The sequence below is a fragment of the Mandrillus leucophaeus genome, unplaced genomic scaffold, assembly GCF_000951045.1.
Source record: "Mandrillus leucophaeus isolate KB7577 unplaced genomic scaffold, Mleu.le_1.0 Scaffold480, whole genome shotgun sequence".
NCBI lineage: Eukaryota > Metazoa > Chordata > Mammalia > Primates > Cercopithecidae > Mandrillus > Mandrillus leucophaeus.
The window spans coordinates 1,384,418-1,400,385 of NW_012105143.1; the positions used below are offsets into that span (position 1 = coordinate 1,384,418).

The 15,968-nt window shown below is 41.6% G+C and overlaps 1 protein-coding gene across 3 annotated transcripts in view; it reads right to left on the minus strand.

Annotated features, from left to right (window-relative positions):
* The window catches only part of TRIM16 (tripartite motif containing 16), a 59,599-nt gene extending 44,014 nt beyond the window's left edge, over window positions 1-15,585 (minus strand). Inside the window, exons 1-5 of one of the 3 annotated variants that reach the window (XM_011995302.1) lie at window positions 15,470-15,574; window positions 14,314-14,435; window positions 14,132-14,229; window positions 11,859-11,947; window positions 9,820-9,924 (exon numbers count right to left, since the gene is read on the minus strand). Coding sequence is in view for 2 of the 3 variants with exons in the window: in XM_011995303.1 (XP_011850693.1) it covers window positions 11,859-11,947; window positions 14,314-14,401 (177 nt within the window). In the remaining variant the exon portion in view is untranslated. Of the gene's footprint in view, window positions 1-9,819; window positions 9,925-11,858; window positions 11,948-14,131; window positions 14,230-14,313 lie in introns of all 3 variants that reach the window. The other 2 variants (XM_011995304.1, XM_011995303.1) reach the window with 2 other exon arrangements.
* Between the last annotated feature and the right edge of the window lie 383 nt (window positions 15,586-15,968).

Sequence of the window (15,968 nt, forward strand, 5' to 3'; positions counted from 1 at the left end):
GAGTAGCATTCCATGCTATTTCTATAGCCAAGCCTGTTTACCCATTACCTCACTGATGAACATTTGGTTTTGTTCTACATTTGGGCTATTTGATATTATCTTTTCCCCATCCTTTAACCAGCCTACCTGGCTCTTGATATTCAAAATGCATCTCTTATAGACATCATGTAAGCAAGTCTTGCTTTTTATTCAGTCTAATAATCTCTGCCTTGGTGGAGGTGGGTGGGATGGAGCAGAACTAATAGGCTTATGAATGGGATAAGTCTAACAGCATAAAGTATTTGTAGAGGCTTGCTTTCCTTCATCTTACATAAACTCCAGGTACCTGTTGCTAACCCAGTGGTTCTAAAAGCACGATCTGTGGACCCTTGATGCTTCGCTGAGACCCTTTCAGGGATGTGCGAGGTCAAAACTATTTTCATGATAATACTTGAGTATTCTTTGCCTTTTTCACCATATTGTCATTTGTGCAATGATGCAGGAGCAATAGTGAGTAAAACTGCTGGGGCCTCAGCACACATATCAAAGCAGTGGCACCAAACTGTGCTAGCAGTCATTGTACTTTTCCACACACTCAAAAATTGAAAATAAATTTTAAAAAGAAGCCAATATCACTTAAGAATGTACTTGACAACAACAGTAAAAATTATTAATTTCATTATATCTCAAATCTCGAGTACCTGACTTTATAACATTCTAAGTGACAAAATGGGACTTCTGATGGTTTTCCAGCAAAAAATGTACATGTACAGTTGTGTAAGATGCAAGAAGTAGCTTTTTTTTTTTTCCCAGAGAGAATATTTAATCAATTAACTTCCTGATACATATCTATGACTTTCTTCTTCCTATATGTTTTGGCTGACTTCTCTTTGAATGCTTCTTCATCTAAGAATTCTATCATTTCTATGGAAAGAATAAATTCTCTACCATGGTAGATCAAACTCTTTTTTTAAGAGTTCCTATACACCCCACACCCAATGGGGGTACATAAGACCCTTCAATCTTTCTACCATAGGGGTATACAATACCCCTACTGTTAACATCTTATGTTACTCTATGATAGCTGGTCACAATTAATGAACTAATATTGACACATTATTAACTGAAGTCCATACTTACTCAGATTTCCTTGGTTTTTCCCAGTGTCCTTTGTATGTCCCAGGATCCCACCGTGACACTGTTCTACTCTCAATCCCACAGTAGCCGCTATCTCGTAACCCTTGAGTGATCCCACCTAGCTCACATTCAGCTTGCTTCTCAACCTTTGACTTACAAGGGACTTATCCATGTACTTGTGGACGCTCTTATACAACTCCCTCCTCTCTGTATCTCACTCCGCACTATCTGTCTGCTTCCGCTGCTCTGAAACCCGATCTCCATATCCTCCACTCAGTGGGACCACTGTGCTCTACATGGACTCCAGCTATCTGTGCCATGGTTGGGAGTAGTTCTAAGACAGAAAGTTGGGTGATCATGGGGTTCACCTCATGAGGTTCCCTCTGTCTGGGATCAGTAGTTTTGTGCGACCTATTGTCCACTGCCTGAAAATATTGTCTCATCTATTTTGTCATGTTGTATAGCAGTTTATGGTGGGAGGGCTGGCCTAGTACCAGTTACTCCATCATAGCCAGAAGCAGAAGTCCAAAGAAAGCTTCAAAAAATATAAGTCTGATCATGTCACTTCTCTGGTTAAAATCTTACCATGGCTCTAAGAATAAAGATCCAAATTTGAAAATGGCCCATGGGGTCTTGTATGATCTGAGCCCCATCTGTGCTCCAGCATCATTCCCCCTCATTCCCCCTCCTCCTCCCCCCTCCTCCTCATATCCTCGTTCCTTCCTTAGCCTCTGGCCTTCCTTCACTCCCTTGCTGTTTTCTCCTATCTCTAGGCTTTTGCACATGAAAACACACCGCCTAACATTTTTCCCATTCTTCTTCACCAACCAGCTACAAACCACAATAAATAAAACACTGTGAAACTAGCACAGCATTAGATGGAACAGAGTCCAAAAACAGACTCATATATGTATATATTTCAACTCAGTGAGAAAGGGAGGAATTATTCAATAAGGACAGTTAGTTCCATTGGCTAGCTATGTTATCCTTAACTTACCCCATATTCAAAAAGAAACTTCAAAGCATTAATAAGCAAAATGTATAAGGAGCTACTCCAAATTGATAAAAAGAAAGCAATCCAATAAAAATGGAAAAAGGAAATGAATAGGCAATTCATGGAAGAACTACAAATAACTGATAAACACAGAAAAAATAAACATAGGAAAAGACATTCAACATTATTAAGAATGAAATATAATAAAACATATATTAAAAATAAAATCCTGACAGTATCCAATGTTAGGGAGAGAAAAAGGCACTCTGCTACACTGTTAGAGTATAAACTAGTACAGCCAATTCATCAATATTTTAAATGTACTCTGACCCAGCTCTCACATTTCCAGGAATCTATCCTACGGAAATAGCGGCATGACCACTGAATTGCCTGTATCAGGAAAAAAACTGGAAAGAACCCAAATGCCCATTAATAAGAATATATAGAAATTATAGGACATCCATACATCAGAACACAATGCATCCATTTAAAAAATGAGACACTTCTAAATTATTTTTAAAGATGTCTACAGTATAATGTTGAAAGTTGTAAGTGAGTTGAAAAACAAAACAGTACACTACTAGTTATGCATGCGTACATACACACGCACAAGAAAAGAATCTAAAAAGATACACATCAATTCTAAAGGGTAGGATTTGAAGGGGGAACTCAGGAACCCCTTTCTTTTACTTATACACTTCTACAGTATACTATTTGAATCTGTCACAAAGAATGTTTCACTTTTGTAATGTAAAAAACATTCAAGTGTACTTTTTGAAAAAGAGAATAGATTTGCTATTACAATCAACTGCTCAGGGTGAATTACTATAGTTTGAGTTTAACCTGGCAGCAGGAGGCTGTACCGCCACCTCGTGGGGATATACTGCCACAGTAAATTGCTTATCTAAAAATTTCTGAATCTCAGTGCTACTGCCGTTTTAGGTGGGACAATCCTTTTTTGTGGGGGCTGTCCTGTGCATTGAAGGACGATTAGCAGCATTCCTCGCCTCTATCCTCTAGGTGCCAGTAACACTCCCTCCCCCAATTGTGACAACCAAAACTGTCTCCAGACACTAGCAGTTGTCTCCTGGAGGGGGAAAAATCACCCCTGGTTGACAACCACTAATGTGAAAGAATGAGTCTTGTGAGAGCAAAGTAGAGAAACAAAAGGTGTTCATTCATTCACTCATAAGAATATCACACCAGGTAAAGTCTTCATGAGATAATTTCCTCGTGTCGGTTAGAATGACTGTTCTAACCCACAGGTGCACGCACACAAAATTATTTTCATAGCTTGGAGATATTCTGCAGTTTAAATTTAGTAACAAGAAAACCCATTTTCATCCAGTAAATCCCCAATTGCCACAGGGCAGAAGCAACAAGGATGAAAAGCCTATCACATGTGTCCAGACTCCATTCCCAGGCCCAGGGCAGGACTTCAAAGCACTCTGTACCATGGCCTCATCACAGCGCTCCAGTCAGTAACTACTACTTAATGTAAACCAGCTCCCTCCTGTCCCTCATTCAGCCACTAATTTCCTCCACTTCCAAGCGTCCCTATGCCCATTGCTCTCCCAGATGCTCTCTATGGTCTACATGTCACAGAAAGGTCATTTTTTGATGCAGGGCGGGGAGGTCTGTGGAAGCTCAGCTCCGCTATCCACTGCCCTCACCCCAAATAGCATAGGCATATCATTTAACCTTTCCAGATCTCCATCTCCTCACTCGCAAAATAAAAGGCCCATACTAGATATTCAAAGTTCCCTTTTGGTTCTAAAATCTATGAACAGGGATGATAACAAACGATCCACTGTAGGCTTTCTATACAATTGTAAGTATTTTCTCCATTAAGGATTATTCTACATGCAATTAAGTTGGTATTACTGGGAATTTTTTAAATTTCTAGTGTTGGGGTCCTATAAAAACCGTGATACTGAATAAGCAAAGGATCCTAAGCCATGGCTTCACTATACAGTTACTGTATTTCTAGGGTTTTGTTTATGTCAGTGTGCCTCAGCTGATAACAATAATACACAAATGAATATTGTCTAATGTCTTTCCGCTTGCACTATAGTCATATTTATTCCAGGCCTAATATATGAAGCTGATTAAGGTTAAGTAGATTTTTTTTGGACTTGGATTAATCTGGAGTGCTTCTTAATTCACCGTGTTGCTGTATCCTAGCAATCTTTCTACTAGGATAAATTGGCATATTATCTGATACAGTCAACTTTGGCAAACGAAGCAAAAACATTCAGGGAGAGGAATAAACTAGCACACGAATGAACTGGCTGGGCCTCTAGACTCACTGGAGTCACGCTCTTACACAAGGTTACTTTCGAAGTCAGTGTGCAAGATGAAAATAGGGCAATACCAATATTGTCTTTATAAATCCTTGAATTTGCCCATAAAATACAGCTAGTTTTGTGTATAGCTCTGATAATAACTCATGTATAAATAGATAAATAAATAATTTTATGCAGGTGTGCAAAACATAATTTTATAGTATTCTTTTTTTTTTTGAGACGGAGTTTTACTCTGTCGCCCAGGCTGAAGTGCAGCGGCGCGATCTCGGCTCACTGCAAGCTCCGCCTCCTGGGTTCACGCCATTCTCCTGCCTCAGCCTCCGGAGTAGCTGGGACTACAGGCGCCCGCCACCATGCCCGGCTAATTGTTTGTATTTTTAGTAGAGATGGGGTTTCACCATGTTAGCCAGGATGGTCTCCATCTCCTGACCTTGTGATCCACCCGCCTCAGCCTCCCAAAGTGCTGGGATTACAGGTGTGAGCCACCGCACCCGGCCAACTTTATAGTATTCTTAATTACACTAATTTATCTTTTGGTTTGGGGGGTATATCTTGGTGCATATGGGTGAATTCTTGTTAAGTAAAATGTAAGTAGGACATGATTTTTCCTGAGATGTTTATCTCAAGCCACTGTATTCTGCATAGATGACTCTTGGCAAAACATACCCAGCAGTCATCAAATGTATGATATATATCTAATAGGTCAAAGGTCCAGAAGAATGACTTTTCATTGAAAAACTCTATTTCATGTGATTTTTTTTAACCGTATGTATTATTTTGTGTAAAATCAGCAACAAAAGACCTAAACAAAGATAGGTTTCCCTCATGATGACAATGATGTTAAAATCATGATCCCTGATGATGTTAAAATTGAGAATAAGGCCGGATATTAGTATCAAATCAGAATTGTCATGTTTCATAGGCATATGTGAATGATATAAATAGTGAGCAGTACTGGTATTCAGAGGAGGAGATTATTTTCAGTGACAGTGGACAAGGAAGAAGTGAGGGTGGAGGTGATACCTTAAGCTGGGTCCTAAAGGAGACTAACTTGCAAACTGAAAAGAGTGATAAAGTGACAACTGGCTCTTAACTTAAAGAAAACCTAACAAGTATTAACGCCTTCTCCAAAAAGACAGAAAGTCCTGCTTTAGTCACTAAATATCTCTTCCTGCAATCCTCAAATCCAGCCTGGGGTCACCCTTGTTAGCTTATCACAACAGTGCAAATTATTCAGGATAATTTGCTTGGAGGAATTAATTTAACATGTAAATTAATTTTCCCTTCACTGGACATGTATCAGCCAAGCATACAGGCAATTTTAACATATAAATTATAAAATTAGACACTCACGATTTAAAAACTAAAGAATCCAGATTACCTACCAAAAAGAGATCAAAATATCAGAACATGTACTATCTAAAGCTCCAAATCAAAAACCTGCCCCAGACTTTACCATAACCAAACAAACACACAGAGTTTTAGCTTGATTATAAAAGGAGAGGAATTATATTCTCCATCATGAAGGGTAAGTGTGGTCTACACTACAGCACACGAGAGAGAATCCTGTTATAGAAATATCCAAATGCTGGGCATGGCGGCTCATGCCAGTAATGCCAGCACTTCAGGAGGCCAAGGTGGGCAGACTGCTTGAGCTCAAGAGTTCAAGACAGTCTGGGCAATATGGCAAATGCCATCTACAAAAAATACAAACAAATCAGTCAGGCGTGGTGACGTTTGCCTGTGGTCTCAGCTACTTAGGAGGCTGAGGTGGGAGGATCAAGGATCCTGGGAGTTCAAGGTTGCAGTGAGCTGTGATGGCGCCACTGCACTCCAGCCCAGGCAATAGAGCAAAACCCTGTTTCAAACAAACAAACAAACAAATCCGAGAGGAGAGTAGAAGCATAGATCACACTACTAACAGTACAGCCAGAGTAAACTGAAACAAAACCAAAAAGGCTCTGTAAGTCCCAGTCTCAGTTGTAACATTTCTAGAACTGTTCTGATTTCAAATATTTTGTCACTATGATGTCCTCGAAATTTTAATATTTCTGGATCCAAATTATATTTAGGCTACAAGAGAATTATACAAATTCACTATAGTACAATCCATGAATTCATGCAATCCACCCATTCTAGGACAGACCTTTAGCTCAAGGACATCTGTCTTGAGTTTTTAGTTCTAAAACAAATTACCACAGATGAGGCCTCTGAAGGAACAACAATGATTTCCACCAATCCAAAGCTAACTGGCGCCAGGAACAATGTTTGGAAATGACCTTGTTACCGAAATTGTTAACAAACATTACTTTAAGAAGTCCTATTCTAATGCAGACACTCTTATAGATGATCCTCTCCACCCCCTTTCAATTTCTTAAAATTACTAAGGATTTTGGGCATTTCAAAAATTATTTCCAGATATTACCATTTATTCAGAGTGGTCTGTCTCACTGTTAATTTTCAGAACAAAAATCTTTTCTTCTCTAAATTCAGTTGTGCCTTCTGTAATTCAAGCCCTGTTGAATTTCAAGCTGTACTAACACGGACTTCTTAAATAGAAGAGAAGGATAGGAAAGCAGGTGAGGAGAGAGAGTTCAGAATAGCCCTTTTAGTGAGAAAAATAGAAAGCACGGAAATCTCAGGTTCTGGCTAGTACATTGGGAATGATACGGGAAAATCAAGGGATTCCAATCCTATACAATTGGATTACTCTCAGGTAACTGAAACGCACCTAAAATAGGAAAAAGAAAAAAAAAAAAAAAGGCAGGGAAAATAATTCATGGAAACCTAAAAAGTGACTCTAACATCAGTTTAAGCTTAGGAAGATTTGAAAGAAAAAAAAAAGTTTGCATGTATGTGTTGAGCCACAGTGTAACCAAAAAATAATGCCTGGCTTTATTAGGTACACATAACATTTCTTAGAGCCATATACAGGAATGTTCATCAGGCAGCCTCAAGTAACTTAATCTGGTGACAGTCTGATACAAATTCATATGACTATTTTTTTCTAAAATGTTTTCTAAAAGTGTTGACTAAATCTTCCCTAACTCTTCTGTTGGGATTGCATAATAGTTACTATGTAAGGCTGTCAGTTTCCAAGGTAAATGGTTCTTACTTTCTGAGAAGTGATAGTTATAATTTCAGCCTTAAGGAAGGGGAAAAAAAAGAAACAAAATTCTAAGAAAGGGGAGATGGGAAAAGCAAAATAGATTCCTCATCAACAGAAGACACAATAGGCTGGGCGCAGTGGCTCATGCCTGTAATCCCAGCACTTTGGGAGGCCAAGGCGGACGGATCACGAGGTCAGGAAATTGAGACCATCCTGGCTAACACGGTGAAACCCCGTCTCTACTAAAAATACAAACAATTAGCCGGGCATGGTGGCGGGCGCCTGCAGTCCCAGCTACTCGGGAGGCTGAGGCAGGAGAATGGCGTGAACCCAGGAGGCGGAGCTTGCAGTGAGCCGAGATCGGGCCCCTGCGCTCCAGCCTGGGTGGCAGAGCGAGACTCCACCTCAAAAAAAAAAAAAAAAAAAAAATTGAGCTTTAGAGTCTATTAGGATATTCCACATTTCAGTTCAGTATTTCTTCACTTGGATTTGTGATATTCTGATAGCTTTGCAGGAGAAAATAACCAAGGTAGGAGAGGGGGGAATTTTCATCCCTTAAAATATAATAGAAAAGCATCGCCACTGTAACAACCTATGAAAGTATAATTCTTTGGTATTTAACAAAATGAAGAGTCTGAGTGGATTTGCCCAGACATTCAGGTAGATTCTCCACTGTGAAGTCTCTGATGTCTAATGAGGGGGCTGAACTACACCTGAAAGCTCTGCCACATTTATGTGACAGAACTCATACTGGAGAAAAACCCTACAAGTGTAAAGAACGTGGTCAAGCCTTCGGTCAGAGCTCAACTCTTACAAAACATACAAAAGTCCACACTGGAGAGAAACCCTACACCTGTAAAGACTGTGGGAAAGCCTTCAGCCAGAGCTCATCTCTTACCCAGCATCAGAGGGTTCATACTGGAGAGAAACCGTTTGATGGTCAGGAGTGTGGGAAAGCCTTCAGTAGAACTGCCCGTCTTACCCAACATCAGAGGATCCACACTGGAGAGAAGCCCTGTGTATATATATACACATATGTACATACACATACGTATATACATACATACATACATATTATGTTTATAATAGAATATAAATTATAAAATTATATAATTGTATCTTCTGTTGATGAGGAATCTATTTTGCTTTTTCCATCTCCCCTTTCTTAGAATTTTCTTTTTTCCCCCCTTCCTTAAGGCTGAAATTATAACTATAGTTTTAGTATATATACACATATATATTTGCATATATACTATAAAATATATGTACTATATACTATATACATATATTTGTTTGTTTATTTATTTTTTTGCAGATACTTGAATGTTTGTGTTCATTAGGGCTCCAGGCTCTCTTGTAACTCTTTTTGTGCTCTTTGGGTGATATTATCCACTCCCATGGCTTCAATTACCATCCATTCTCGGGCAACTCCCAACTCTGTATCACCAGTTAAGATCTCTTTCCTTTACTAAGATACATTTGGCATGTCCTCCTCATATTCATCTAGCCTCCAGACATCACCACTTAGAGCAGGTTTTCTCAACTGCAGCACTATTGACATTTTAGACGGACATGTCTTTGTGTGGGGCCCTGTCCTGTGCATTGTAGGATGTTTAGCAGCATCCCTGGACTCTACCCATGAGATGCCCATAGCACACTTCAGACATGGCCAAATGTCCCCTGGGGCGCAAACTTGTCCCTGGCTAAGAACCACTGGTTTAGACTTATTACAGACACTTCAAACAACTTAAGATACACTGAACTCATCTTCCACCTGCTAAATTTGCTACTTCTCCTGTGTTCTCCATCTCAGGGAAGAGAACTTCCATTCACTTACACATCCAAACCAGAAACCTGAGAATTTTCTTTGTCTGTTACTCCCTCACCTCTCAAATCTATACAACAAATTATGTCAATTTTATAACCTTAAAATTATTCAAATTATTTCCTTCTCTTCGTATTTCTTAGACAGCAGAAAACTAGGTAGGATGAAGACATAGTAAATGAAGAAGTGATTCCAGTTACTAAAGAGGAAAGGGGAATAGCCCCATAAAATGCCTCAGGATGAGGCACAAAAGTGATCTCCGGATTATGTGTTGGTGTTATAACTTTAAGGAGGAAGTAACTCTTCCTTGAGTCTGGGAAGAAACAGAGGGGTAAGCTATTACGATTCTGATGTGGTCAAGTGAAGATGAGACTGCAGGGGGATTCAACATCTTCTACAGGCCTGGAGGATTTGGGAAGAACCCCTAACTCTTATTTCTAAAGATGCAATCTGCCTTGTTCTCACTTGCCTGTACAGCTGCTTCTTGGCACCTCTCCCTCCTGCATATGCGTTCGTGGGTTTACCACTTCTTCCAACTGGGAGATGATAGCAGGTTTGGAAAATGGACATCCTACTAAGAGACACAAACAGAATGTAATTTTAAGTTCAAAAGAGAAAGGACCACCCTATTCTCAGTCCCGCTCTGTTGCATTTTAGAGAGGAGAAAATGAAATAACTAATTGTCAAAAGCAATTAAATAATTTCTACCCAAGTAGGGTGAGAAACAGTTTAAGGATCTGATCTGGATTCTGTGGGGGGAAATAACCAAAGCCTCATTTGTTATCAACCCCTAATAGAAGCAAGGGAATCTTTAGAAGGCAAAGGTATCCTGAAAGGTCAATCTGGGGTGGAAGGACCCAAGCTTACCCAAGGAGACCAGGTTCCTATAGTTCTCCAGCATTATATCTCTGTACAAGACTCTCTGAGCAGGCTCCAGTTCTCTCCATTCTTCCTCAGTGAAATTCACAGCCACATCCTTGAATGACACAAAGCCCTGAAACACCTGCATGAGGTTCTGAAGAAAAAGTTAAATGAGGGCTAATTAGGGCAGACTAATGGGATGGAGAGGAAATAGATTAAACTATGTTCACAGTGTCAAAGACAAGATTTTATTGACTCGTATATTAAAGAATCTTAAAATCTTAAAATGCGTATACCCCTTTGACATAATTTGATAGTTTTATTTTACAGTAATTTTATACATAGAACTCAATTACAAGAAAACTATTGGCGGGGTGCAGTGGCTCATGCCTGTAATTCCAGCACTTTGGGAAGCCAAGGCGGGCAAATCACAAGGTCAGGAGATCAAGACCATCCTGGCTAACACAGTGAAACCCCATCTTTACTAAAAATACCAAAAAAATTAGGCAGGCATGGTGGCGGGCACCTGTAGTCCCAGCTACTCGGGAGGCTGAGGCAGGAGAAGGGCGTGAACCCGGAAGGCGGAGCTTGCAGTGAGCTGAGATCGCGCCACTGCACTCCAGCCTGGGCAACAGAGCGAAACTCTGTCTCAAAAAAAAAATAGAAATAGGCCAAACTTAAGAATCATATCTAGGAAAGAACTTTGAGTATAAGAAGCCTTTAATTTTTTGTGGAACAACATCTCCGTGATTTCAATGTACTGACTTTTTTCCTGTGCCAGAGGAATCAGTATCTTGCTTTGATTCTAAGTCATTTATGTCACTAACTTTCTATAAACCCTTCAAGATTCTACTCAGCCTTCAGGGCCCACATCAAATCTTACTACTTTCATTAGCCTAGGAGCTGCTTAAAAGAACTTTAAAATGCTAGTTAAATAAATAAAACCTTCCTAAATCTCTCTCAGCCAGACACATTTGCTCCTGCTCCTCCAAGTCCAAAAAGCATTTTCCCTAAGACACTTTATTACTGAATAGGCCCTTAATAATAAGGTCCTTAAGAATAATAAATCTGTTGGTTTGTGCCACATAGATTTGTGTACATCTTTTCTCCCCAAAATATTCTAAACAGATGGAAGAAAGAAATGCCTCACGTGCCTTCGCATATCTACGCCAAATGTCTCAAGTGAACAAAAAGAAGCTTGATTCTCACCCAACCATGTTCTAGGAGTCATGCTCCTCAATTATCTGCTAAAGAGGCCTCATTCCCACCCCGCCGCCCCCATCCTTTCTCTACACTGCCAACTGATGGGCGAGGCTACCAAGCCGCCTGACCTTCACTGCTGCTGCCATACAACTGAGGAACACTCGAACGCCATCTCGTTGGCAGTCCATCCCACCCACTGGATCCTTTCCTTTCAAACTGCTGTGGCTAATGCGGTTGACAAGCTTCATGCTAAGAGAAAGAAATTTGCTTCAGGAATTTAAGATTTCCAAGAAGAGAGGAAAATCCCCAACTCAATTAAAATAAGATTTCCGAGAAGAGAGGAAAATCCCCAACTCAATTAAAATAAGATTTCCGAGAAGAGAGGAAAATCCCTAACTCAATTAAAATAAGATTTCCGAGAAGAGAGGAAAATCCCCAACTCACCTGGGACTCTGCTGTCCGGCAAAGAGCAGCCATATTTTCCTTCTCAAGACACCTCTTTTGGGAAACAGCAGGGTCCTCAGAAGGCAGAACTGGGAGGAAACCGACATAAAGGAATCTGGTTTATCTTCACATATCTCAAACCTGTGAGTTTAGAAACAGCCACTTATGACAAAATGTGCCTCTGACCTTGGCTGTCCATAGCTTGAAGGATTTTACAGACATCTATATAATGAGACTTCAAAGATAATCTCAGAGGATAGAAGGAACGTAAACTTAGGGAAAGGTACGACCATTAACTGGGTTCAGGATCTGCATGAGCCACTGCTCTGAAAACAAGGTTCCTTGGGACCAAAAAACCCTAAAACAAGAAGTGTAATGTTACAGTTGGTGAGGTGCTTAAAGACCTCCAGGCTCAACTCCTTTATTCTCAAATGGAGAAAGTGACCAATTTTATAGAACAAGAAAAAGGGAATCACAGCAGCAAAAGGCAGCAGTGCCCACTCCAGCAGTCATGGTCACAGACACCTTCAGCCACCCCATCGTGAGTATTCCAGGCCCACGGTGAGTCTGTGGCCATCTTAGGTCTGTTCCACCACACACGCTCCACTAAATTGCATGTGTCATATCATTCACCCCTGCGTCCTAAACACCAAGCACAGTGTACTTGGCAGACAGTAGTCCCTAAGTATTGTGAACGAATTAATGAATGAGCCCCAAATTCCCTCGGTCTGATTCTATGCCCAACAAGCAACCTTCCGCTCATAATTTACTTCTCCATTTTGATTTTTTGCCTGTAGGGAGAAAACTGCTGATCATATTACCTTTGAGCACTTCTTTGAGCTTATCTCTAGGTAGTAGGGTTACATGCTATTTATCTTATTCTACATATCAATCTATATTTTCCTAATATTTTACAGTTTATTATTTCTTTGATCCTCTCTCCACCCACCTCCAAAAAGCAGTACTTAAAGCTCCTTGTGGATGTGTTTGGGGGAAGAAGTAGTTCTTTCTAGGCCTCAGTTATTATCAAGTACAGGGTTTCACAATTTTGTAGAATTCATGCCTCCTGTAATCCTTTGTCATTGGAACTCTGGCTCCGGAGTCTGCCTGCCTGCTGCCTTAACATCCTGGCTCTGTATAACCATAGCCAAGTTTCTTCTGGGCTTCCATTTCCTAATTTTAAAAAAGAGAATAATGGCCAGGCACAGGGGCTCATGCCTGTAATCCCAGCACTTTGGGAGGCCGAGACGGGCAGATCACAAGGTCAGGAGATCAACACCATCCTGGCTAACACGGTGAAACCCCGTCTCTACTAAAAATTAAAAAAAAATTAGCCAGGCGTGGTGGTGGGCGCCTGTAGTCCCAGCTACTCGGGAGGCTGAGGTAGGAGAATGGCGTGAACCTTGGAGGCGGAGGTTGCAGTGAGCCAAGATTGCACCACCCTGGACAACGGAGTGAGACACAGTCTCAAAAAATGTAATAATAATGGTACCTACCCTGCTACAATGTGCGTTAATGCACATAAATGGCCCAAACCAGTACCTGGTACAGAATAAGCACTCAGGAAAGGTCATTTAATCATCAGTTAATTATTACTCTCAATATTTTCTGCATATCAACATTAACCAAGACTTTATGGCACTTTCTTTCTATACTTTGTTTTACAAGGAAAAAAGGTGCAATCGATATGTTTGGTCCTACTCCCAAATCCAACTTCCCCACAAGATGCCTGTGCCCTCCCTGTACTGGACACTGGCAATCAGTGGGAGCTAAGGTAGAGTTAGGAACTCCTAAGTTCCAGGACTTCCAGAAATCAGAGGGCCTGAGGGCAGGATATTGTAGGAGAGCCAAACAGACTAGAGATAGACTATGGAAGTCCCTTCTAATCTGGGACATCCCTTTGTATCTCCTTAAGAGAAAGCACTTTTTGAGAGCAAACTGAAAGAGAGCCAAGGAGCAGTCCCTAATTCTGCCAGAAATGAGCAGCAGGGCCATGGACCCTGGGGACGCAGGCCCCAGCTCTACCCCTGAGCTCACAGAAGGTTCAAGGGACTAGGGCTCTCCCATGTGCTGTAATGCCAAATCAAGTCATCAGCCTCTCCATACCTATTTCTTTCTCCTCTTCCAAGGAGTCTGACTTATCCCCCCTCATCCTTCAGAGAGGCAGGTGGCATAATGGAAAGAGTATGGAAGTAAGGTATCTTGTTTTTTCAGAGTTTCAAATTAAAAGGGAATGATATTAGTAAAATCACTACCATTCTTCGCACACTCACCATGCACCAGGTGCTTTCCATAAATCACTATTTACAGATGAAGAAACTGTTAACTTGCCCAAGGTCTCTGTGCTGCCCACATACATTTTATAAGGTTTCTGTAAAGAAAAACTAAAATGAGGTTGTGTGTGCACACTGTAGATTCTCGGCTAATGGCAAGACCCTTTATTTCTGTTTCTTACCTCTGTTCTGGAGTTTGCAGGTCCAGTCCTCCATAATCATAGCCTTTGCTACACTATTTGGGTGTAGCAACCTTTCCGTTCTCCACATATCTTCCTGGGAATTGCCAGCATTCTCCCAGAAACTCTGGCAAGAGATTCTGGATTGAAGTTTTTTCCTTTTTCATTGTATTTCTTTTTTCATTCTCTGAGACTCTATTCAGAACACAGAGTCTGAAGCAGTATCTTTTGAGCCAAAGCTAAACTCAAGAACTTCAGCAGCCATTTAATCTTCAGGAAGCCCTAAACACAGGCAAGTCTCAGTACCTTTATACCACCAGGGCCCTGCAGAGTCAGACGCTGGGAACATAGACAGCTAGTTACAGACAGCAGTAAAGATACTGTGCCTGCTGAATACAAAAGTGCAGGGTGGTGGAAAGTGCCCTGCTGGGAGTGCCTGGATTCTAATTTCCACTATGTGCTAGTTGGCTGGGTGCCCTACAAGTTACTTTTCCTTCTTGGGTGTTTCCTTCTTATGAACAAATGGGGAGATGGATGCCTACTATTAATAAAAGCGACAACTGATTGATCCCTTACTTGGTGTCTGGCCCCGTGTCAACTGTTGCATGTCAAAATTCCATTTAATCCTCACAACCACCACTTAAAAGTAGGTAAAACAAACCTCAAATTACAGGTAAAGAACACGAGACACAGAGAGTAACCTGCTTACACTCACATCAGAGCATTTTCTCTGAAAATCTAGATAAACGAATCTCTGATATCCACCCCCTCCCACGTTCACACTGTCAGTCTATAAAACGGTTCCACCACACTGCAGGCTGCAGAGACATAAGAGACGCGTTGGTGCCTAACCTGGCCCGGGCACGGGAGCCTTGGACACGACCTGCCTCACCTTCCAGCCAAGTGCTCCAAGTTATGCGGGCCCTCATCCTGTTTCCGAGCAAACGACCCGGAGGTGTCTCAGATAGGAAACACACATACACCCCACTCCCCCACACACAAAACCCAAAGACACGCTCCAGGGGCAGAGGGGGCGCGTCAAGGTGGCCGAGTCCTAGCTCCAAGTAGAAGGAATCAGTCAGATCAGCGGGCCCAGGGAGAGGTCCAAAGGGGAGCAGCTGGGACCCAAGGCTGACAATCCACTGCTGAACACACACACCCTGTCCAGCGTCTGCTCCTCCTCGGTCCAGACACGGGGAGGGACTCTGCTAGGGAGGACAGGGAGGACAGACATTCGCCACGCGAACAACTCCTCCAGACAAAGGGGCCGGAAGCGGAAGTGCGCGCCGAGGCTCCTGGGAAATGTAGTCCGGAGCGGCCCGGGCGACAGAGCGAGATTCTCTCTCAAAAAAAACAAAAAACAAAAAACTAAACAATGTTAAAAGTGAAGTTACAGAGCAGAATTTTTTTTTCTTTGAGACGACTTCTAGCACTGTCGCCAGACTGGAGTGCAGTGGCGCGATCTCGGCTCACTGCAACCTCCGCCTCCCGGGTTCAAGCGATTCTCCTCAGACTCCCGAGTAGCTGGGATTACAGGCGCCCGCCACCATGCCCAGCTAATTTTTTTTTTTTGTATTTTTAGTAGAGATGGGGTTTCACCATATTGGCCAGGCTGGTCTCGAACTCCTGACCTCAGGTGATCCACTCATCTTGGCCTC